At 43.7% G+C, this 25577-nt stretch overlaps 2 protein-coding genes across 2 annotated transcripts; one reads left to right on the forward strand and one right to left on the reverse strand.

Moving 5' to 3' along the window:
* Window positions 1-3635: 3635 nt before the first annotated feature.
* LOC121582368 (iron-sulfur cluster assembly scaffold protein IscU) lies at window positions 3636-15334 on the forward strand. The gene is made up of 5 exons (XM_041898103.2): window positions 3636-3897; window positions 13729-13842; window positions 14107-14217; window positions 14409-14487; window positions 14622-15334. Exons 1-5 carry the CDS (start codon window positions 3799-3801, stop codon window positions 14711-14713), a joined length of 495 nt encoding a protein of 164 aa, XP_041754037.1. The 5' UTR covers window positions 3636-3798; the 3' UTR covers window positions 14714-15334.
* Window positions 15335-16833: 1499 nt separating this feature from the next.
* On the reverse strand, window positions 16834-20583 carry tmem119b (transmembrane protein 119b). Its single transcript, XM_041898098.2, has 2 exons — window positions 20357-20583; window positions 16834-17868 (listed from the first exon to the last, which is right to left on the reverse strand). The coding sequence occupies exon 2, from the start codon at window positions 17854-17856 to the stop codon at window positions 16945-16947; it is 912 nt and encodes a 303-aa protein (XP_041754032.1). The 5' UTR covers window positions 17857-17868; window positions 20357-20583; the 3' UTR covers window positions 16834-16944.
* Window positions 20584-25577: the final 4994 nt, after the last annotated feature.

Here is a 25577-nt window from a genome sequence, read left to right on the forward strand (position 1 = left end):
GTGTTCATTCTTGAAATGGGTACCATTGTCGGAACGGATCATTCGCGGGACTCCAAACCTTGGAATGAGGTCTCGCCTCAACCACTTAATCACGGCCTTTGCGTCTTCTCTTGCTGTGGGGATGGCTTCCACCCATCTGGTGAATCTGTCCACCATTACCAACAGGTACCTTTTTCCTTCCACTCTATTGTCCTGTCCCATGTCCGTGAAGTCTATGCAAACGTCTTGAAATGGTGCATCAGGTATTGGGAAGCTACCTATCACTGCTCCAAGTGACACTTTGTTGTTGTATTGTTTGCACACTTCACAGCTCTCTGATGTCTCTCTTGCCATGTCCAACATGTGTGGATGCCACCATGCTTTCTCAACTGATTTTGTGACACTTTTCCATCCTCCATGAGCCTTCTCATGCTCTTCCCTTAAGATTGATCTGAGGAGTTTTGCAGGTCCCACTGTTTTTCCTGTGTGAGATCTCCAAATCCCATGATGGTCTTGCCTTGCTCCCTGTCTGCTCCATACATTCTGTTCGTAGGCGCCTGCTGCTTCTTGCAACTGTCTTACTGTGTCTGTCGTCAATTCCTCCTGTCCTTGAGTGGCTCGTTGCACCATCTGCTGGGCAGTGTATCCTCCTGCATCCTTTGCTGCTTGATCAGCCCGATCATTTCCTTCACGCACTCTGGTGCTTTCTCTGCTGTGACCTTTGCACTTCATTATTGCCACTCGTTTGGGAAGCTGGATTGCATAAATTAACTTCTGTACTTCAACCTTGTGTTTGATGGGCTCATTTGAGCTGGTCACAAATCCTCTCCTCATCCACTGTGGTCCATCAATGTGTGCAATCCCATGTGCATAGGCAGAGTCTGTGTAGAAGTCCACATTCTTTCCTTCACTTAGTTGTAGAGCTCTCCTCAACGCCCTAAATTCAGCTAGCTGTGCTGAAGCTTCATTGGGACCAAGTTTCTCTGCTTCCATTACTTCATGTCCTCCTTCTGTGTCTTGTTTCACCACTGCATAGGCAGCAGTGTTTCCTTCCTTTGGGTCCTTTGACCTGTAGCAGCATCCATCAGTGAACAGGGTGATTTTGTTCCCCTCCAAGGGTGAGTTTTGCAGGTCCATTCGGACTTTGATCTGTTTGGCTGCTCTATCCTCACAGACATGTGGTTCTCCAAGACCCTATTGTAGCCATATTATTTATAGCTTATGTAATTGGAGGTTGTATTTAGCCTGTATCTGCCATTTACTATTGTATTTAATTTCCCCCTTTTCAGAACCACACACACTCTTGGTTAACACAGTTGTCAAGCCATACACTGTGCTGTGCCGTTACTGCTCTATGTGAATCATTGTCATTAAACAACCTCAACTGGAATCCTACCGGACTGTCATCTGTGCCCTTACAAGCACCTGGGAGCAGGGGCGGTGTGTTCATTAGGGCGATATGGGCGACGCACTGCCAAACGGGAAAAGGAAGGGATTTTTTTTCTAATCAATTATATCACGGCAACAGTAGTTATCAGTGTTCTAATCTAGACGTCTGATCTGCCACTAAATGTCCAATCAGGCTAAAGTCGTGCTTCAAATGGCCCCGCCCCTTTTGGGGCGATTTCAGTCAGGTTGAAAATCGCCCCAGAAGTCTCTCATAGACTCTCATGTAAAATCTTTTTTTTCAAATATCAGAGCTTTCAATACAATCTCTATGGGTTCCGGGAGGGCTTGCACTTACGCGCTTTCGTCATACGTAACATAACCATGAACGTAACTAAGAAAAGAGCGGGTAGCAGCGTCAATCAATTCACGTACTACTGTCAAGATGGCTAGCGTTCAGTGCAACTCGATTGTCTCTTTGAAAGAAGTTCCTTTTTGTCGGCGAACAAATCAAGATAAATTGGCAATGAAACAATTAGGACCTCCCAGATCAAATTTAATAATTCAACAGGTTTCTACTAAAGGGGGAAAGTCCTACACCCGAGGATTTTCCAAAAATTGGTACGAACGAAAAACCTGGCTAGCAGGCTGCGATGTAGCTAATGCAGTCTTCTGCTACCCCTGCTTACTCTTTCACCCTGAAGGCGGCACGGCAGACAGCACCGCTTGGACAGCGACTGGTGTAACGGACATGCACCATCTTTCAGAAAAGATTAAGAAACATGAGCTGTCAAAGACCCACATGGATAGCTGTTTGAGATTGTCTGCTTTGGGGAGAGTGAACATTGCCACTCAACTGGATGAGGGATACAGGCTAGCTGTCCGCCGCCACAACGATGAGGTTAGCAAGAACCGCCACATCCTCAGCCGGCTAATCCAGTGTGTGAAGTAAAAAAAAAGTAAAAAAAAAAACATTCTGTTCATGTTCATTTTTACTAATCTATACAATTGGCCAGAATATGGTTGTTCATATTTACAAATCTATACAATTGGCCAGAATATGGTTGTTCATTTTTACAAAGCCATACAGATAGCTGTGTTTACCTTTTCTAGAAATTATTTTCAAATTCTGTTTTCAGGCAAAATGTCTATCACTGTTCATTTTCACAAATCTATACAAGAGGGCAGAATATGGAAGTCTATGAAAATTTCTTATTACCAATAACTTGCATCAATGTTTTCAGTAGCCTCTATCAAAAGCTCCTGCTTGCTTGTTGTGAATTATGCTCAGGTGCACATATTTCCAATTCAACCATGAGGCCTTTTTGAAGCAAGTAATGTGTATATCAGAATTCTTTAGTTAAACTTAGCAGCACCTCATCATTCTGGTTTGGTCTTCAATGTGTAAAGCCAAGATGCCCAGACCACACTAGGTCAAGCCTCACTTGTTCATTCCCCTATTTGGGACAACGTTACTTTGCTTTTATTTAAGTAGCACTTTGGTCATATCCTACATTCCACAAAATGTAGTTCTAAAGATCCACTTCAGTGTTGCCAGATCTCGCGAGACAAATAAGCAACCAGGCCTGTGAAAAAAAGCCCAAAACTAGCAACTTTTTCTACGGAGCCCCCCTAGGTTCTGGGTGTAGGTCACCTAAATCATCAGAAAAATTGCCCCCCCTGAGAATTTTTTCAGGAGCAGCCACTGCCTGGGAGAGAACACATAGTGCTAAGTAAAACCTAAACCTACAGAATATACAGTCCACCAGGTCCTCAACTACAGATAGGCCTATATATGTAACATTTGTTACAACTGTGTTATTGGTTAAATGTGTTAGAGACGAATTGCTGATGAATTTGTTTTGTACAACGGCCCTCATTTTGAAGTCACACAAACGACTTCTAGGATGGAAGTTTCAGACTTAATGTATTCAGTGATGATAGAGCAGCGGAATTAAATTCAGGTTGAGTCGTCAGGCAATAATTATACTACCATGTGTTTGTCTTTAGGGCTCATTCCTAACCTTTTGAAATATTGGCTGAATATTGCTAGAATAAAAAGTTATATCAAAGGCAAGCCATGCACTTCCTGTCATTCACTGGGATTAGTCCAAAAACTCCTCCTACACTGTCACGCGCATGATAATGCGGCGTTCATCTCCGACTTCCGATTTCAGTGCGTTCAAGACAACTGGGAACTCGGGAAAAAAAACATCCCGACTGGGAAAAATCGTTTTGGACGGTCATTCAACTCGGAATTTTAATTTAGGAACTCGGGCCTCTTTCTAGAGTTCCGACTTTCCGACCTGAAGAGCACAGACGTCATGATTTTACCTCGTATTTTTCCGAATTCCCAGTTGTCTTGAAAGCACCATAAGAGTAGGCGCCCAATCTCATGGTTTCAGAGTGCGTCATTTCAGACAAACAGTGAACATGGCGGGTCTAGTAGCAAAGAAGTGCATCACCCCTCTTGTTGTGATCAAAAGGCTCTCTTACCCGGAATATAAAGCCCAAGCCGCCTACCACAAGAAGGTAAAAATAACCTGTATAACTAGCTGTGGTTGATAGCTGATAAATTCAACCAAGTGTGACTGTTGAGGTCGTAAACTCGCCCAACGTGAATGGCTTGGTAGCTAACGTTTGACAACTAGTAGGTTAGCTACCTACATTAGCCGGTAACTAAACTTGCCCAGAAGCAATGGTAGCTACGCTAGCTAGGTTGCATTGATTATGTATTTGTTTAGATTTGTCATACAGTACACTAGCTAGTTGAAATATATTCATTAAAGAATGCGGTAGCTTAGGTAACAACATGCGTCACACGCCTTGCCTAGTACTGTTAATTTAGATACAGTTAATTAGCTAAGGTTACCTTTACAGTCTAAATAACATGTTAGAAGATCGTTTTTTTATGGTAATTTTTTCTGCCAATGCAATGTTCATGTACAGCAGCATGTCGGTGAGGCTGGTGTTATTTGAAGGTTAATCTGTTACTTCCTGAGCTGTTAGCTATTTCCACAGTTGTTTTGTTAACAGGTACCTAACTAACTCATTTAGTTACGCTAGGTGACATGTACTGAAGCAGCATCCATAGTGGTAGCCCTGGCAATACGCAGTTTCATTGATTCTGGATGTTATTACAGAAAGTCTGAAATAATAACATTTCCACAGTAACTCGGTTTCTGTTTTAACCTACATTAGATATATGTTAAGAGGACATCCTAGTCCTTGATCATGACTCTCCGTTCCATTACATTACACATAAGTCATTGGACGAAGGCCTCTTCTATACGGAGACGTTTTAAACGCTCGGTCTGAACATTGAAGGCCAAATCAAACAAAGTGTGTTTTTACGAGCGTGTATGCGCTTCAAATTAGAAAGCAAAAATAGATACATTGGTAAAGTGAGCGGATAAATTGCCAGAAAATAGACTGTTTGTGCATTGTTACGTCTGGAATTGTGACACTTATCATTAAGTGTATATTTGAGCAATAAGGCTCGAGGGGTGTGGTATATGGCCAAATTACATTTACATTTACGTCATTTAGCAGACGCTCTTATCCAGAGCGACTTACAAATTGGTGCATTCACCCTATAGCCAGTGGGATAACCACTTTACAATTGTTTTTATTTTTATTTTTTTATTTTTTTTGGGGGGGGGGGGGGTAGAAGGATTACTTTATCCTATCCCAGGTATTCCTTAAAGAGGTGGGGTTTCAAATGTCTCCGGAAGGTGGTGAGTGACTCCGCTGTCCTGGCGTCGTGAGGGAGTTTGTTCCACCATTGGGGTGCCAGAGCAGCGAACAGTTTTGACTGGGCTGAGCGGGAACTATGCTTCCGCAGAGGAAGGGGAGCCAGCAGGCCAGAGGTGGATGAACGCAATGCCCTCGTTTGGGTGTAGGGACTGATCAGAGTCTGAAGGTACGGAGGTGCCGTTCCCCTCACAGCTCCATAGGCAAGCACCATGGTCTTGTAACGGATGCGAGCTTCAACTGGAAGCCAGTGGAGTGTGCGGAGGAGGGGGGTGACGTGAGAGAACTTGGGAAGGTTGAACACCAGACGGGCTGCGGCATTCTGGATGAGTTGTAGGGGTTTAATGGCACAGGCAGGGAGCCCAGCCAACAGCGAGTTGCAGTAATCCAGACGGGAGATGACCAGTGCCTGGATTAGGACCTGTGCCGCTTCCTGTGTAAGGCAGGGTCGTACTCTCCGAATGTTGTAGAGCATGAACCTGCAGGATCGGGTCACCGCCTTGATGTTAGCGGAGAACGACAGGGTGTTGTCCAGGGTCACGCCAAGGCTCTTCGCACTCTGGGAGGAGAACACAACGGAGTTGTCAACCGTGATGGCGAGATCATGGAACGGGCAGTCCTTCCCCGGGAGGAAGAGCAGCTCCGTCTTGCCAGGGTTCAGCTTGAGGTGGTGATCCGTCATCCATACTGATATGTCTGCCAGACATGCAGAGATGCGATTCGCCACCTGGTTATCAGAAGGGGGGAAAGGAGAAGATTAGTTGTGTATCGTCAGCGTAGCAATGATAGGAGAGGCCATGTGAGGATATGACAGAGCCAAGTGACTTGGTGTATAGGGAGAAAAGGAGAGGGCCTAGAACTGAGCCCTGGGGACACCAGTGGTGAGAGCACGTGGTGCGGAGACAGCTTCTCGCCACGCCACTTGGTAGGAGCGACCGGTCAGGTAGGACGCAATCCAGGAGTGAGCAGCGCCGGAGATGCCCAGCTCGGAGAGGGTGGAGAGGAGGATCTGATGGTTCACAGTATCAAAGGCAGCAGACAGGTCTAGAAGGACAAGAGCAGAGGCGAGAGAGTTAGCTTTAGCAGTGCGGAGAGCCTCCGTGACACAGAGAAGAGCAGTCTCAGTTGAATGACCAGTCCTGAAACCTGACTGGTTTGGATCAAGAAGGTCATTCTGAGAGAGATAGCAAGAGAGTTGGCTAAAGACGGCACGCTCAATAGTTTTGGAAAGAAAAGAAAGAAGGGATACTGGTCTGTAGTTGTTGACATCAGTGGGATCGAGTGTTGGTTTTTTGAGAAGGGGTGCAACTCTCGCTCTCTTGAAGACGGAAGGGACATAGCCAGCGGTCAAGGATGAGTTGATCAGCGAGGTGAGGTAGGGGAGAAGGTCACCGGAGATGGTCTGGAGAAGAGAGGAGGGGATGGGGTCAAGCGGGCAGGTTGTTGGGCGGCCTGCAGTCACAAGTCGCAAGATTTTATCTGGAGAGAGGGGAGAAAGAAGTCAAAGCATAGGGTAGGGCAGTGTGAGCAGGACCAGCAGTGTCATTAGACTTAACAAACGAGGATCGGATGTCGTCAACCTTCTTTTCAAAGTGGTTGACGAAGTCATCCACAGAGAGGGAGGTGGGGGGGAGGATTCAGCAGTGAGGAGAATGTGGCAAAGAGCTTCCTAGGGTTAGAGGCAGATGCTTGGAATTTAGAGTGGTAGAAAGTGGCCTTAGCAGCAGAAACAGATGAAGAAAATGTAGAGAGGAGGGAGTGAAAAGATGCCAGGTCGGCAGGGAGTTTAGTTTTCTTCCATTTCCGCTCAGCTGCCCGGAGCTCTGTTCTGTGAGCTCGCAATGAGTCATCAAGCCACGGAGCTGGAGGGGAGGACCGAGCCGGCCGGGAGGATAGGGGACACGGGAGTCAAAGGATGCAGAAAGGGAGGAGAGGAGGGTTGAGGAGGCAGAATCAGGAGATTGGAGGGAGAAGGATTGAGCAGAGGGAAGAGATGATAGGATGGAAGAGGAGAGAGTAGTGGGAGAGAGAGAGCGAAGGTTGCGGCGGCGCGTTACCATCTGTGTAGGGGCAGAGTGAGTAGTGTTGGAGGAGAGCGAGAGAGAAAAGGATACAAAGTAGTGGTCGGAGACATGTAGGGGAGTTGCAGTGAGATTAGTAGAAGAGCAACATCTAGTAAAGATGAAGTCAAGCGTATTGCCTGCCTTGTGAGTAGGGGGGGACGGTGAGAGGGTGAGGTCAAAAGAGGAGAGGAGTGGAAAGAAGGAGGAAGAGAGAAATGAGTCAAATGTAGACGTAGGGAGGTTGAAATCCCCCAAAACTGTGAGGGGTGAGCCATCCTCAGGAAAGGAACTTATCAAGGCGTCAAGCTCATTGATGAACTCTCCAAGGGAACCTGGAGGGCGATAGATGACAAGGATATTAAGCTTAAATGGGCTAGTGACTGTGACAGCGTGGAATTCAAATGAGGAGATAGACAGATGGGTTAGGGGAAAAATTGAGAATGACCACTTGGGAGAGATGAGGATTCCTGTGCCACCACCCCTCTGACCAGATGCTCTCGGGGTATGCGAGAACACATGGTCAGACGAGGAGAGAGCAGTAGGAGTAGCAGTGTTTTCAGTGGTAATCCATGTTTCCGTCAGCGCCAGGAAGTCGAGGGACTGGAGGGTAGCATAGGCTGGGATGAAGTCAGCCTTGTTGGCAGCAGAACGGCAGTTCCAGAGGCTGCCTGAGACCTGGAACTCCAGGTGTGTGGTGCGTGCAGGGACCACCAGGTTAGAGAGGCAGCAGCCACGCGGTGTGAGGCGTTTGTGTAGCCTGTGCGGAGAGGAGAGAACAGGGATAGGCAGAGGCATAGTTGACAGGCTGTAGCAGATGGCTACAACAATGCAGAGGAGATCGGAATGAAATGAACTAAACATCTGGGAAAGGAGAGAGCAGGGCCTCCCTCACCAAAAAAATATAACTCTCCCAACTTCCACCTCAGAAACTATAATTGTTTCACTGAACCACCTGAATAAAACTCTCCCAACTTCCACTTTAGAAATTAGAATTGTTTTAAACTACAGCGGTTCAATGTTTCAAGGAATAGACTCAACTTACTTTATTCAGCTAACTAACTGACGCCATAGCTAACTAGCATGCTAGCATCCAATAACACACAGTTTAGCACCAATACTTGGTTACAACAAACTACCAATAGTGTGTTAACACACTAAACAGATAATTCGTGTCCGTGTCTAGTTCTTTCATAACGCAGCAATAATTAAACGTTGGCTAGCTAGCACAAAGATATTGTATTTAGCTACTACAGTACAGCTAGCTGGTAGTGTTGGCTAGCTAGCAATGGCTGCTGTGTTGACTTTGTTTGAAAAACGGCGTCGCTGCGAATGAATGTAGCTGGCTAAAAGGATATTGTATTTACCGAGGTGAGTTAGCTAGCTAGCTTCGTGCTACACCCGGCACCGCCGAATACAAAAGTAACCTACAATAACTACATACAACAACTACCCACAACAACCCACGATGCCTAGCTACAATACCCAACTACAATCTAAATACATAGTTTAAGCCTTACTCGACAAAGCCCAAGCTATGCATAAAGCCAAACTTACCCGACGCCAGCTATCTGGGTGGTTTTCTGCAATCAGTAGCTGTAATTAAGTACACTAGCTACTAACTACCTAACGTTAATGCTTCAGATAATGAGGTTAGAAAAACAGCTGAATGGTAGGTAGCTAGCTGGCTTAATTACAGATACTCTTAAGCGTGAAATAACATTGGAAACAACTATCCACCGTTGCTAAAAGTTACCAGTGGCTACCCGCTAGCTAGCTAGCTCTATCGGTTAATGCTTCAGATAATGAGGTTAGAAAAACAGCTGAATGGTAGGTAGCTAGCTGGCTTAATTACAGGTACTCTTAAGCGTGAAATAACATTGGAAACAACTATCCACCGTTGCTAAAAGTTACCAGTAGCTACCCGCCAGGTTAGCTAGCCTCGTGCTTCGCCGGGCTCACTCGAATACAATACTTACCTACAATAATTACCTATAATTACCTACAATAACTACCTAAATAAACTACCTACAGTATCTAACTACAATACCTACCTACCTACAATCTAAATACATGGTTTAAGCTTTACTCAACACCATATAAGAAGCCAAGCTTACCTCCTGCTAGAGAAAACACAACCTCACCCGACGTGAATACCGGCAGACTGCATAGCATAGAGGCTCTGAGTCTCCATGAACACACGGCAGTGAAAATGCCATACCTGCGCTGACTTGAGGAGCTGTAGTCAGCCAACGTGTAGCTAGCTTACCATCACAACCTAGTGAGGCTAAGGGCTGTTCTTAGGACACAGCCCTTAGCTGTGGTATATTGGCCATATATCACACCCCCCAGGTGCCTTATTGCTATTATAAACTGGTTACCAACATAATTAGACCAGTCAAAATAAATGTTTAGTCATATCCATGGTATATGGTCTGATATGCCACTGCTTTCAGCCAATCAGCATTCAGGTCTCGAACCACCCAGTTTATAATTGGTTTTATACATCGGCTAGGTCTAATCCTGAATGCTGATTGGTTAAAACCTCATTCCAGCTGGTGTCTATTCCACAAGTTGCCACAGGCTAAATCTATGACATTAAAATGCCTATTTACTCTGTTCCATCTGACTGCGCAATCCACTGTCTCATCAGCCCAGCCAGGCAACGTATAAACTTGATCTCCACAATAAAAAGCATCTACAGTCGTGGTCAAAAGTTTTGAGAATGACACAAATATACATTTTCAAAGTCTGCTGCCTCAGTTTTTATGATGGAAATTTGCATATACTCCAGAATGTCATGAAGAGTGATCAGATTAATTGCAAAGTTCATCTTTGCCATGAAAATGAACTTAATCCCAAAAAAACATTTCCACTGCATTTCAGCCCTGCCACAAAAGGACCAGCTGACATCATGTCAGTGATTCTCTCGTTAACACAGGTGAGAGTGTTGACGAGGACAAGGCTGGAGATCACTCTGTCATGCTGATTGAGTTAGAATAACAGACTGGAAGCTTTAAAAGGAGGGTGGTGCTTGAAATATTGTTCTTCCTCAGTTAACCATGGTTACCTGCAAGGAAACACGTGCCGTCATCATTGCTTTGCACAAAAAGGGCTTCACAGGCAAGGATATTGCTGCAAGTAAGATTGCACCTAAATCAACCATTTATCGGATCATCAAGAATTTCAAGGAGAGAGGTTCAATTGTTGTGAAGAAGGCTTCAGGGCGCCCAAGAAAGTCCAGCAAGCGCCAGGACCGTCTCCTAAAGTTGATTCAGCTGCGGGATCGGGGCACCACCAGTGCAGAGCTTGCTCAGGAATGGCAGCAGGCAGGTGTGAGTGCATCTGCATGCACAGTGAGGCAAAGACTTTTGGAGGATGGCCTGGTGTCAAGAAGGGCAGCGAGGAAGCCACTTCTCTCCAGGAAAAACATCAGGGACAGACTGATATTCTGCAAAAGGTACAGGGATTGGACTGCTGAGGAAAAAAGCTTGTCCGGAGAAGACGAGGTGAGCGCTACCATCAGTCCTGTGTCATGCCAACAGTAAAGCATCCTGAGACCATTCGTGTGTGGGGTTGCTTCTCAGCCAAGGGGGTGGGCTCACTCACAATTTTGCCTAAGAACACAGCCATGAATAAAGAACGGTACCAACACATCCTCCGAGAGCAACTTCTCCCAACCATCCAAGAACAGTTTGGCGAAAACAATGCCTTTTCCAGCATGATGGAGCACCTTGCCATAAGGCAAAAGTGATAACTAAGTGGCTCGGGGAACAAAATATCGACATTTTGGGTCCATGGCCAGGAAACTCCCCAGACCTTAATCCCATTGAGAACTTGTAGTCAATCCTCAAGAGGCGGGTGGACAAACACAAACTCCAAGCATTGATTATGCAAGAATGGGCTGCCATCAGTCAGGATGTGGCCCAGAAGTTAATTGACAGCATGCCAGGGCGGATTGCAGAGGTCTTGAAAAAGAAGGGTGAACACTGCAAATATTGACTCCTTGCAATTGTTTGAATAAACCTCTTATTGCTGATAAATAAGTTCTGCCTGATTCCTCTAACGAGTTTTCCTCAACAATGCTAAGTAGTTGCAAAGTTGCTAATTAGCTAAAATGCCAAAGTTGTTTGTGTAAGGTGAGTCAAAAGGAACAATCTCAGGCCTCATTTTTCAAGTGAATGTCTTTTAAGGGAGTATGCGAGCACACTCATTCGGTTCGCCTAGCCGAGTTCGGCTAGGCACCAGCCAAACTGAAGCATGCTTACGCCTTAACCCCTAGCCTAGTTAACGTTAGCCACCTAGCTAATGTTAGCCACAACAACAAATTGGAATATGTAACATGTCATGTTTTGCAAATTGCAATTCGTAACATCTCATACGAAATGGATGATGGACATCCACAAATTAATACATATTATACGAAATGTAACGTCATACTAATTAGTTTTCTCAGATTTACATTTACTATTTTACGTCTACCCCTGAGTCCAGGTTGGGGAAAACAGTGTATAGTAACTGTATATTTTGCATGTGAAATTATTTTAATGTGATATGAAATTAGAGGGATTTATGTTTTTAGAACCGGTACCACAATTGAGAACGATTCACGTTTAGATGGAGTATTTGGCTGTTTTGGCTTTCAGAGCCAGTTCACATTTTAAACAGAACATGTAAGGTCCTTGGAGTATAAGGAGTAACTTTAGGCTCCTTTCGTCCAATAGTGGGCTAACAATATCCATGTAGCTAGTATACTGAAGAGAGTGCATAATCCATGAGAATAAAATCTATTTTGTGGAATTGTATATATTGTTTAGGCTAGCATTTCATTACTCATTCTGAACATACTGTATGAATAGCTTATATAGACAGCCTACTGGAAGCCTTTTTTGGCCAAAAGGAACATAAGCGCAGTCATTTCCGGCTGCTCCCACAGATATGTGACGAGATTTAGATTTAGGCTAGGCCTAATCAAAACCCCTATACATATCTACCTCTATCACTCCCGTATCCCTGCACATTGTAAATATGGTACTGGAACTGACTGACCCTGTATATAGTATGCTTGCTTACTTTCTTGTGTTCTTATTTTTATTTCTTGTGTGTTTTTGTTCTACCTTATGTTATTTTTAGTATTACACTGTTATTGATAACTGCATTGTTGGGTTTAGAGCTTGCAAGAAAGGCATTTCACTGTGCTTGTGCACGTGACATTTAAAAACTTGAAACTTGAATAATACAACTATTAACAGTACCAACTGGCCCCAAACAAATTCACCAGGGCCTCATTACCCAGTTACGTTGTACCTTAAGCATTACGGTGATCGTACCAGATAGGCCTAATCAATGCATCGTTATTTACGAGCCAACTTTACTAGCCAAGTGTTTCCCAAACAAGCACATAGAGAGATCATTCGCTAATTTCGTCGTTAGACCATGTGTCGATACTGATGGGATCAAAAGTAAAGCAACACTGCTCTCGGATCAGGTTTCTCCATTCAAATCTTACCTTAGAATTATTCCACAATACTGACGACAGATCAGCTCATAGAGAGATATTACCACCTATGGCTGCAAATATTGAGGCGGCTTATTCTAAATGCTTACCCTATAATAATGCACTAAATCAAGATTTGGCACATCATTGCGCACGTTGCACATCATGAAATATATTGAGGCAAAAATTAGACAGCCTAGAATTCAATTGAATGACCATAACATTTAGTTCAATGTGATTGAAAGAACAGGCCTATAATGTTTTTTTCTTTTGCAGCCATCTCGGTTCTCATTTGAAGCATTGTCTTATCCTTCGCTTATTTGTAACAATTGCAAAGACATTGGCAACTTTGTATTTGTAGTCAACTTCATTCTGAAGTTATCGGTGGTTACAGAGACAGATAAGCCTGATTCTGTGTTTTAGAATGTATAAAGTGACGGAAGGGCAAAAAAAAACATCTAACGACGCAGTTGGCTGTTCTACGAGTGGTCTGACTGAGGCAGTCGGTAAATAAGGGTTTTCAAATGCAACTTTAGTAACTATGGTTTTGGGAAACAGCTTGGCTACTCAAGATGCATCGTAAGATGGTTCTAACAATGATCTTAACGCTACGAAGGCTCTGGGAAACGAGGCCCTGATATTTAGGATATTCAGACAGACCTCATGATGATAATCTCGTCAAAAACTTTGTTCCCAGCATTGTTCAATAGTGTAGAGAATGACTCAGCATCATGGCTATTACGTCTGGGGGGAGGGAGGTTGCAACAGGAATTACTGTTGTGGACAGTGGAGCCCAGTCCTAATCTGTTTATTTTAATTTGCCTTACGTAATGTCAACTCCTCGTTGCGTAACGGCAATGCAAGAGGCCTCTCAGCCTTGAGCCTGCTTTTTTGGGAGACAGTCGGAATGTGATTTAGGATGCTGTTATGTGAATGTTTGTAACTGAAGCAAGGAACATTCCCAAGAGGGGGTCATCATAAGCTTGAATTAAGTGGAATTTACAATATGATGTTGACTAACCATGACATTTCTTTCCTTTTTCCAATTTTTAGGTAGTGGACCACTATGAGAATCCAAGGAATGTTGGATCCCTGGACAAGACCTCCAAGAATGTGGGTACAGGCTTGGTGGGTGCCCCAGCTTGTGGAGATGTGATGAAACTGCAGGTGCGTTGGTCCCCTGTCCTCATTACTCCCTCTGTTTCACCAAGTCCACCTCACAGGAACCTCCGATGGCCTGGGATTCTGAATGAAGTCACAATTTGCTGTGTTCCAAAGAAGTCTCAACACAGATGGGATTTACAGAGAAGCGGCATGCTCTATTTAGTTACCAAGCATATGTGTTTTTAGTAATGTAACAACATTATTTATGAATTCATTTATGTGGACAAAAGTCACAGTTGAATAAAGTGACTCCTTTCCTCTCTGCAGATTGAGGTAGACGATCAGGGGAAGATTGTGGACGCCAGGTTCAAGACGTTTGGCTGTGGCTCAGCCATCGCCTCCAGCTCCCTGGTAACGGAGTGGGTGAAGGGCAAATCTGTGAGTGAACATTCTGCACCCATGACACTTAATCTGCTTCCTGTTTCACTGTTCTGTCTGAATGTTGCTCTAGTTGCGTGTCTCTATTCAAGTCTTTTCCGCCACCCTGTTTATTTGTTCCTTTTGTTACATATCATGGTTGGACGGAGTGTATTTCTTGGTTGATGGAATGTTGCTGCCTTGGCTTTCAGATTGACGAAGCACTGACAATAAAGAACACGGACATTGCCAAAGAGCTCAGTCTTCCACCGGTCAAACTTCACTGCTCCAGTAAGCCCTTATTTCAGTTTAATATCTAAGGCTGTTCTTTCCCAACTGTCTAACAAGTTGGAAAATTCTAAACCATTTATTTTTGACCTATTATTAAACTCATTTGAAATTCCTGACTGTGCCCTTTTCTCCAGTGCTGGCTGAGGATGCCATCAAAGCTGCCCTCCATGACTACCGTCTCAAACAACAGGATGGCAAGATTGAGGCTGTCAAAGCCAGCAACTAAGTGAGGGCTTTGCCAATGTTATCCTGAACACCAGTGTCCTGCACCCTACTACCAAGGGAACACTAAGTGTAGTCCTGGATCCCCACTCCACCACCCTTCTATATATGGGGCACCCTAAATGAGTCCAGGTTATGTCCACCCATACAACGGACATAGATAGCACAGTATACACACCGAGCCCCTGTGGCATTATGTTTTTCCAATCTTTACTCTAGCCTGTCATGTTAACGCACAATTTAAGGGCACTGATCGGGGGATTGGTACAAAGTAAGTCTTATTTTCAAGAGTGAAAAATGTGAAGTGAGTCGAGTGGACGAGACTTGAGTTTGCTTTGTTTTTGTTTGCGCTTTGTTTAGTATTTTGTCATGGTTTGGGGGTCTGTTCCATTGGGAACTGATTCTGGTTGCAGTGGTGGAAGTATTGAATAAAACTTCTTAAGGCTGTCTTCGTATCCCATCAACACTCATGTACTAATGATTTGAAGGCAATGATAAAATGCAATGCGGAAGATGTAAAACAAACGGTAGCAAACTATCAAGGTATCTATTTTGATTGTTTAGTGACATTTCAGACATCATTCCTGGTTGTAATGCAAAGTAATAAAGTAATATGTGTAAGTAGTATGGCATGTCTGTCTTTTTGTTTTAGTCATTTAAAGTCTATAATCAGCTTTTAGGTATTATCTGGTATTTGGCTACTGGTGTGTGGACTACCAGATAAGAAATTGAAGCAGTGCTGTATTTCTCCACCAGATGGGAGCATTGGCATACTTTATCCAGAGCCGTTTTATACGCGCTCCGACTTCATCCATCCATTCAGATAAATGGTTCTGCTTTTATCATTACCAACCCAAACACTCAACACATTTTAGAAAGCTGCTGTTTCTTACTGTCTTCACAAAATCTACTGTATTCAACCAAAGTACAATATGGAAATTAAGAAAGAAAGCCGCACACTTTTTATACAGTTTACTCTCCATTAGTCGGCACCTCTACAAACATTTGGATTGTGCATCAGTGCATGTTTTCAACCACACCGGATTAACCAGCCTATATTGTAACAGTACAAGTGTAACAGACTGTTGTGTTGGGTGCTTTCCCAAGTTCTGGCACAGGACCTGGGTCTGCAGCAGAGCAACTGTTGTCCCTTAAAGGGCCAATCCGGAGTTGCTACATATTTTTGGACTGTTTAATGATATATAGGCATTGATTCTTGAAGAATATAATTTATAAATGCTTCATGAGCTTAGTTCAACTGTCGTTCCCCATCAGAACCCAAACTGTTTTACTCCAATGTTTGTAAACGAACACTGTATAGCTTCAAAACATGGTTAACTATCAGTTTGATCTCATGGTTGGTCAGTCCTTGCATCCATAGCTCTGTCTATGAATTTGAGAGTTGTTACATTTCTTAAGCCTCATCCCTCAGCTGTTTACCAAAACAAGTAGCTGGGTGGGTGCTTTGTTCTTGTTTGAACTCCGGATTGGCCCTTTAATGGAGATGTTTAAAGAGAAAGGATAAACATTTGACTAACCAAACGATAAACACAGGTTTTATAATGCAAAAATACCTCCCTTAATGTAGGAAACCTGCTAAATTGAAGTTGTTGCAGATGCTGCACCATGGGGTACTCATGGTGAATTTACCATCTACTTATCCATATTTGTTCTTCAAGGGAAAGCAATCTCATGTTGCCCTAAATAATGATCTCTTACCTGGGATTAACACCTCACTAACCTACCAATGAATGGAAGAGGGAGAAAAACAAAAGGCAGTACTTTGTACAAATACAAATAACACTAAAACCTCAAACAAGACTACAGCATCCATAGGGGTGTATGCTCAAGTTACATAATATACCCTTTAAGGTGTGACATGGAAAGATGGCTACTGGGAAACAAAAGTTAAAGTATATGATTACATACAACTGAATAGACATCATTTGGTAAATCCAAAGAGCGGTATGTAAAGCTGACAGCTTTGCTTTAAAGATTGTCACTCATGCAAAAGCATCCAAACCCTTGAGCTCAAACATAATGTCCACTGCAGTGGAGGCTGGTGGGAGGAGCTATAGGAGGATGGGCTCATTGTAATGGCTGGAATGGAATAAATGGAACGAGATCAAACATATGGAAACCACATGTTTGACTCCGTTCCATTGATTCCATTCCAGCCATAACAATGAGCCTGTCTTGCTATAACTTCTTCCACTGGTCCACTGTCCAGCATAGTTAAAATGCTGTTTTCTCCCCAGTGATCAACGGAATAGACTGCGTGACAGTGGAGTCCTCCTGACTATCCCCTTCCTGCTGGGCCTGTGAGTGCCCTGGGCCAGATGGAAGCGCAGCTCTTGTGAGTGACTCATCATCCTCTGTTAGGCCTATATGTCCTGGAAGGATCTCTGGCTGCTTGGGGCAGCTGCAGTGTTGGGCCTCACTGTCTGAGAGCTGGCATACCTCCTCCTCGCTCTGCTCAGGTGGAATCGATGGCTCGTTGTCTTTCTCTATGATTTCTCCCTCAGCCTGAACATTCACCTCAGGACTTTTCTCTGCAGCTGCAGCTATCTGTGTTGGGTTGTTTCCCTCTCGCTCGCCCAGGGGAGGTTTGGAGGGAGTGCGGAGGTTCTTGGCTGCCCTCATGATGTCTTGTTGGAGCTGCTTGCTGGAATCCATTGGTTCAGCCTGCTGCCCATTGGAGGGTTTCTCTGGCACCTCGTTGAAGAGCTTGGTACCTCCGGTCTTGTCCCTCTGGTCCACGTACATCTTAGAGGGGAAGGACGAGGGGTAGTAGGCATTGACCTTCCGTTTGCGGCTCATGATGCAAGCACAGCAGAGGATGAGGAAGATGGTGATGAAGAGGATGGAGGCAACAAGGATGAGGAGCATGTTCTCCTGCAGGAAGTGAACCATCAGGCTGAGCAGGAAGGGCTCTACGTGGGTGGACCCATCTGAGGTGGTTGGGGACTCTGAGGCGGGGCCACTGGTGGCAGGTGGGGAAGGGGTGGGGATGAGGCTGCCCAGCTCCTCCCCCTCTGCACTGCCCTCCAAGGAAATGTTGAAAGGGAGGGGTGTGGCCAGACTGGGACTGCTGGACCACAGCATCACAGAAAGACCAATCAGATGAAGTGCCATGAGGAATGTCATCTCCTGTAGGACCTGCAGAAAACAAAACAAGAACAGTGTCAGTGCTGCAGTAACTGTTGTCAATTTGCATTTCCACTGTTATTGAATTGCACAGACAGTGACAGCGAACATCTACTGCTTTTTGTGAGTGTTGCACAAAACATTGTAAAGGCTTCACTCATCTACAATGAATGAAAATATATTCGGAGTAATTTCTATTCTTGATAGAATGTCTATAGCTGTAGAGCCCTAAATGGCATTTTAAGACTGAGACAGCAGCTGAGAACTGATGAGAGGCAGGCAGGATTTAAAGTCTGGATTCCAATCATAGCATGTCACAAGCAGGCAAACACACAATGACAATGCACACAGACAGATACAGTATATGCACACAAAGGCCTCGATTCAATCAGATTCATCGAGAGCATCCTGACTGGTTGCATCACCGCCTGGTATGGCAACTGCTCAGCCTCCGACCGCAAGGCGCTACAGAGGGTAGTGCATACGGCCCAGTACATCACTGGGGCCAAGCTTCCTGCCATCCAGGACCTCTATACCAGGCGGTGTCAGAGGAAGGCCCTAAAAATTGTCAAAGACTCCAGCCACCCTAGTCATAGACTAGTCTCTCTGCTACCGCACGGCAAGCGGAACCGGAGCGCCAAGTCTAGGTCCAAAAGGCTTCTTAACAGCTTCTACCCCCAAGCCATAAGACTCCTGAACAGCTAATCATGGCTACCCAGACTATTTCCATTGCCCCCAGCAGATCATTGTTAAGTCGATGTCGGAGGTGTAAGTTAACTGCAATGGCGCTGTCAAATTGGTGAGCGGCTGCTCTTGTGGTCATTGTCACGACGCCACACCCATCCAACCCGCGTTCAAAGCTCAGAACGAGAAAGTGTAGGCTATATGGAAATAATGACACTCAAATCATTAGCCTAATCGAGTTGTAGATTACAACACACATTCCAGTGTTTAAACTTGTAACAAGTCTGCATGGAATTTCTACTAATGAGACTTGGTGGCAATGTCTGCGATAGGTATAACGATGGGAGCCGCTTGCTGATATGACAGCTCCAACGCAGTTACACCTCCGTGGGTTACTGAACTGATTGAATCTAGGCCAAACTCCTGACAGTTACTGATATTTGGTTACATGACTAAAGAGTTCATCCTATTTTGTCAATCTGCTTCTGGTCAATGTGAATTTATTTAAACAACGTCTCCTTTTCATGATGCTTCCCAGAAATACATCACGACTCTCTCATTTCCCTGAAATTGAATTTGGCTTAAAACAATCAATAAACTTTCCTGCACAGTGTATAGGAGAGCTCCCTATAAATCACTGTCACCAATTTTTTTTTTTTACATTTTCCCTGGCTGCCACTACTCTTGCTCAACAAAAAATGTTACCCCGATACTTGGGAAAAATTTCCCTTTACAATTTTTAAAAATCATTAAATAACAAAAAAAGTGTAAACTGTAACCGCTTATTTCCCTCCATAGTTTGTTTGCCTAAGTATGACCATCATCAACATACCACATCTTTACCAAACTTTGTGTTTTTGTGTCAGCAATTGGATATTGTTCTTAGGGGGGGGCTAGTTACCCCACGTTACCCTAGCAATAACAAGAAGAACCGACTCTTACTTTCACAATGACTGAGAAAAACCAACTGTTTATTGCCGATGGAAATGTAATGAATAGAGCTGTCATGATTCCTTACTCAATATGTCAGAGGCATGTCTTTTCTACACAGTATATTTCTATCTGAATGTTCCACAGTTGTGCTCTGCTGAATGTAGCCCTGGAGTAGACTGCTGGCCTGGTCCGTGTAAACCAACCGACCCCCTCCTTCACCCCCTTTTCCCACTCCATCTGTGTGCAAGCTGGGCCACATGAGGCATTGCACTCATCAGGAAAGGGGGGATGGGAGTGCATCTACAATTTATCGCCCATTCACCCTCAATGTATACTTTCACACACCTACACAAACACATGCAGAGATGCGAAAACACACAAAGGATACAGATGTATTAGTCCCTATTGAAGTGTTCAAGATACCATTTGATTGAGATGCATGGAGATGATCAGACATTTTTCAACAGTAATGCAGTTAGCACTGCCTTTGTGTGGAAAATAATGACAAAGAAACATTTTCAAACGATTGAATAATTCAAGACTTAGTCCCACTTCAAAGTATACCTTCTTTCAAAAATAAAAGCTCTATTCACCACACATTTATCTGCACAATATCTCATGCAAATATGGGAAACCCATTGGTCTCAGAGAACATCATGTTGGTGAACTCTCTATTGAACTAGCCTGATTCCCTGCTGGCGGGCTGCTTGCCTGGAGACATGTAATGATGCTGTCATGGTAGCTAAACTGCACTGCAATGGTCATGTGAGGTCATAACTGACCACTAAAGTTAACTCATATTTGATAAGAATGTTATTAGCTAGTATTTAATCTGTTTCTAACCCTATGTGGTAAAATGTAGAATAAAAGTGGCTCTACTCACTGCCTACAGAAGTGGTCACACAGAAAAGGCTCCTCTGGAAATGTGGATGCTTGAGAGAGGAAAATGGTTGGAAAAATGAACTGAGAGACAAGAGGGAAAACGTGCCTGCCTCAACTCCTCCAACAAGTAACTTCTACAGTTTCAGATTTTAGACTGGACGTTTCTCTGACCGGCACACAAAGAAAAAAAGCGTAAAGTTTTTTGCCATTAGGACACATCCCTCCTTCCCCCTCTCTTTTCCTTTACTCCCCTCCTCCCTCTCTGGCTGCCTTGCTTCCCAGAAAATGACTGGGCTCCTGGGCTCCACACAGATTGTTCTTGTTAGGCAGTAGTCTAATGTGATGTGGGGGCAGGGGGCTTGGCTCTCCTGTCCCATATCTAGATGCTCAAGGCCAGAGTCAACAAGACTGCAGCAAACTGGCTGGAGCTCAGAGTGAGTGGAAAAAAATAAGCGTTCAGGGGAATAGACAGAGACTCAACTAACTGCAGACATTTTATTGGATGATTTGTTTGTCGCTTGGCTTACTCCCTCTGTCTTCTTACATGTACTTAGCCCTCTTAAAACATTTTGGGCCTCCTAAACAAGAACTCTATCAAGGCCTTTCAGATTGCTGAATTCACTTGCACTTACCCTCTCACACACTTTCCTCACTCCTAGATATACACATCTCCCACACTAGCTAGAGTGAAAATCTCAAGAGGTTATAGTTATGGCTAAAGGTTTTTTTGGGCCCACACTGTCCCTCTGACACCCAGGTGACTTACAGCAGACCAGCCACGTTAACAGACATGCAGCTCCACAGTTTGATCGTCTCTCACAGGAAGGGGTTAATGTTTCCTGTGTGGACACCCTGGTCTCATAGACTAGACGTAACATAGTAAATGTAAATCCGGGACACTCAAATTAGTATGATACATTATATGTACAAAGGTATGTGGACACCCCTTCAAATTAGTGGATTCGGCTATTTCAGCCACGCTTTTTGCTGACAGGTGTATAAAATCGAGCACACAGCCATGCAATCTCCATAGACAAACATTTTCTGTAGAATGGCCTTACTGAAGAGCTCAGTGACTTTCAACGTGGCACCGTCATAGGATGCCACCTTTCCAACAAGTCAGTTCGTCAAATTTCTGCCCTGCTAGAGCTGCCCCGGTCAACTGTAAGTGCTGTTATTGTGAAGTGGAAAAGTCTAGGAACAACAACGGCTCAGCCGTGAAGTGGTATGCCACACAAGCTCACAGAACGGGACCGCCGAATGCTGAAGCGCGTAGCGTGTACAAATTGTCTGTCCTCAGTTGCAACACACACTACCGAGTTCCAAACTGCCTCTGGAAGCAACGTCAGCACAATAACTGTTCGTCGGGAGCTTCATGAAATGGGTTTCCATGGCCGAGTAGCCACACACAAGCCTAAGATCACCATGCGCAATGCCAAGCGTAGGCTGGAGTGGTGTAAAGCTCGCTGCCATTGGACTGTGGAGCAGTGAAAACGCGTTCTCTGGAGTGATGAATCACGCTTCACCATCTGGCAGTCCGACAGGAGAATCCGGGTTTGGTGGAAGAAGAAGAACGCTACCTGCCTGAATGCATAGTGCCAACTGTAAAGTTAGGTGGAGAAGGAATAATGGTCTGGGGCTGTTTTTCATGGTTCGGGCTAGGCCCCTTTGTTCCAGTGAAGGGAAATCTTAATGCTACAGCATACAATGACATTCTAGACGATTCTGTGCTTCCAATTTTGTGGCAACAATGGGAATGCCCTTTCCTGTTTCAGCATGACAATGCCCCCGTGCACAAAGTGAGGTCCATACAGAAATAGTTTGTCGAGATCGGTGTGGAAGAACTTGACTCGCCTGCACGGAGCCCATACCTAATCGCTCAACATCAGTCCCCGACCTCACTAATGCTCTTGTGTCTGAATGGAAGCAAGTCCCTGCAGCAATGTTCCAACATCTAGTGGAAAGCCTTCCCAGAAGAATGGATGCTGTTATAGCAGCAAAGGGGGGACCAACTTCATATTAATGCCCATGATTTTGGAATGAGCTGTTCGACAAGCAGGTGTCCACATACTTTTGGTTATGTAGTGTATGTTACGTTTGGTGTGGTTAATTAAGACAGAAGGTTACTTAAGGCAAAAACGAAGGTAGGGTGGTTGGTCGGGGTTGATGGGTGGGCCTATAACGCAAAAGTCTTTGTAACTACTTAGCATGTTAGCTAAGCCTTCCCTTAACTCAAACCTTAACCCCTAACCCAGCTAACGTTAGCCACCTAGCTAACATTAGCATTAGCCACAACAAATTGGAATTCGTAACATATTATAAGTTTCGCAAATTCGTAACATATTGTACGAATTGCAATTCGTAACATAATATACAAAATGGATGATGGACATCCACAAATTAATATCATACTAATTGGAGTGGCCCAGATTTTATTTTTGTATGTTACGTCTATCCCTGAGTCCAGGTTGGTGTGGACATATGTAGGGGGGTTGGGGCACGTGCTGAGGGCCTTGCCAGAAACAATGAGCAGGGTGTTCTATGGAGTTTAGTTAAACATGCGCAATGTGTAGCCACAGTTAAGAGAGAGAAAGAACCAGCAAGCGAGAATGTGTGTGTGTGCACATGCACAGTGATATGGATGTGTATAGAGTAAACACAGCTATAGGTTAGAATGTGTGTATGTTTGGCCGGCCAGCTGGTTGACTATGTTTGAGATTCATCCAGACCGGCCAACCTTTATTTGGTCATCATGACAGTGAGGTGGTTACAGAGTTTATACCCTAGTGTCTAGTCTATGATTCAATTTGTCTTATAAGCTCTGTCTACATCCCTCAGTGTCAGCTTTCCCTGGCATGAAAATTCCCACTTTGATTCCAGTTTTATAATATACAGCCTGTTGATGTGTATGAAGCATGTGGACTGAGATGTGAATCTCAGCTTCTGCAAATAAATAACTTTGATATTGATGCCAGAAAGGGCTCTTGAATGCATGTAAAAAAAAGTAATGCTTATCTACTTATTATGAGTACATAGTAAAACAAAGGGAAATATCAATGCATATTACAAACCATAGGGCATAGTTTCATAGTGACAAATCGAGAGGGTCCATGTTTGAAAAACTGAAATGCCACCTGGCTTTAATCACCACAGACACAGTCATGAGCCATCTGCCCTTTGTTTAGTATCCCTGTGTCATTTATGTACAGTTTTGTTATGATCTATTCATCTGTTCCAGTCTTTTGTGATCAATTCCCACTGGGCACACCACGTCATTTCAACTTGGAAATTTGGGTAATATTTGGTTCGGATGTTGATCAATGAGATTTCATCCTTTATTCACCCACTCAAAAAGACAGCCAGAAGTTTGTTGAATTCCCAATGTGTTATCACTATGATTTCAACCATCTAAAAGCACAACCAAATTCCAATGGAAAAACAATGTCTGATTTTTGGTTTAGTTATCAACTAAATGTGTTATCACTGCGCTTTCAACCATTTAAAAGCACAAGAAAGTTCAAATGGGGATACAATATAGTCAGATATTTTGTATAATACAATAAATAACTTAATGTGTTATCACTGTGCTTCATCTAATATCACAACCAAATGACCTGGATTGCAGCTGAGATCACATTAACAGTACATAGTGCAAGTGATCAATGCTGTTCAAGATTCTGCGCAGATTATTACAGAAATTGTGAAGATCTCCACAGACCTGCGACCTTTGCTATCGTGAACATGCAGGCTTTCTATGATTACATAAGACATTTATAGTTACAGTAGGCTAACCTCAAAATGTGGCCATGGATGTGTTAATAATTTTAAGGTTGAACAACTACTGTTACATTAGTTTGTAACTTTAGGCTATTTATTTTATTACAAAAGGTTTATTGAATTGTGTTTGGTTGACAACGCAACCAAATATCAACATTTAAATAATTTAATGCTTGGATAGTTTCATCTGAGCCACTGGCTTAATCCTATTCTTTAACTTTTATTTTTGGTTAAGTTAGAGAAGTGAATCCAGCATAGAGTATTGTTAACTTGTCGACAAGTTAATAGGCTATTTACTGTATCGCAAAAGTGATGTGTTTGGTTGTCAAAAATGGGTTACCATGGTGACTTAATCCTGTGGTTGAAATTTCAATCTCAAAACAACAGATGACTTTTTGTAAATCCAATGTATTTTAAACGTAGATTCCACATCACAATAAGTTGACAAATTACATTGAAACAACGTTGATTCAACCAGTTTGTGTCCAGTGGGTTTCAGTTAAATTGTCCAGCCTCTTCATTGTATTTGACTGGACTCAGAGACAAACAGACATGTGACGTCTCAAGGAAACCTGTCCTTTCTTTCACATTAAGCCTTTAATAAAGTCAAACATCTGAGGGCTTGAGAGGCTTAAAGGGGGTTCGGTTTAGCAATGAGATCTTTGTATTATGAGTTTCTATGGAAATACAGTACCTTGCAAAAGTATTCATCCCCCTTGGCATTTTTCCTATTTTGTTGCATTACAACCTGTAATTTAAATTGATTTTTATTTGGATTTCATTTAATGAACATACACAAAATAGTCCAAATTGGTGAAGTGAAATGAAAAAAATAACTTGTTTCAAAAAATTCAAAAAAATAAATAACGGAAAAGTGGTGCATACATATGTATTCACCCTTTTTGCTAAGAAGCCCCTAAATAAGATCTGGTGCAACCAATTACCTTCAGAAGTCACATAATTAGTTAAATAAAGTCCACCTGTGTGCAATCTAAGTGTCACATGATCTGAAAGGCCCCAGACTCTGCAACACCACTAAGCAAGGGGCACCACCAAGCAAGCGGCACCATGAAGACCAAGGAGCTCTCCAAACAGGTCAGGGACAAAGTTGTGGAGAAGTACAGATCGGTTGGGTCATAAAAAAATATCAGAAACTTTGAACTTCCCACGGAGCACCATTAAATCCATTATAAAAAAAATTGAAAGAATATGGCACCACAACAAACCTGCCAAGAGAGGGCTGCCCACCAAAACTCACGGACCAGGCAAGGAGGGCATTCATCAGAGAGGCAACAAAAAGACCAAAGATAACCCTGAAGGAGCTGCAAAGCTCCACAGCGGAGATTGGAGGATCTGTCCATAGGACCACTTTAAGCCGTACACTCCACAGAGCTGGGCTTTACGGAAGAGTGGCCAGAAAAAAGCCATTGCTTCAAGAAAAAATA

The sequence above is a fragment of the Coregonus clupeaformis genome, chromosome 15 (genome assembly GCF_020615455.1).
Source record: "Coregonus clupeaformis isolate EN_2021a chromosome 15, ASM2061545v1, whole genome shotgun sequence".
Lineage (NCBI taxonomy): Eukaryota > Metazoa > Chordata > Actinopteri > Salmoniformes > Salmonidae > Coregonus > Coregonus clupeaformis.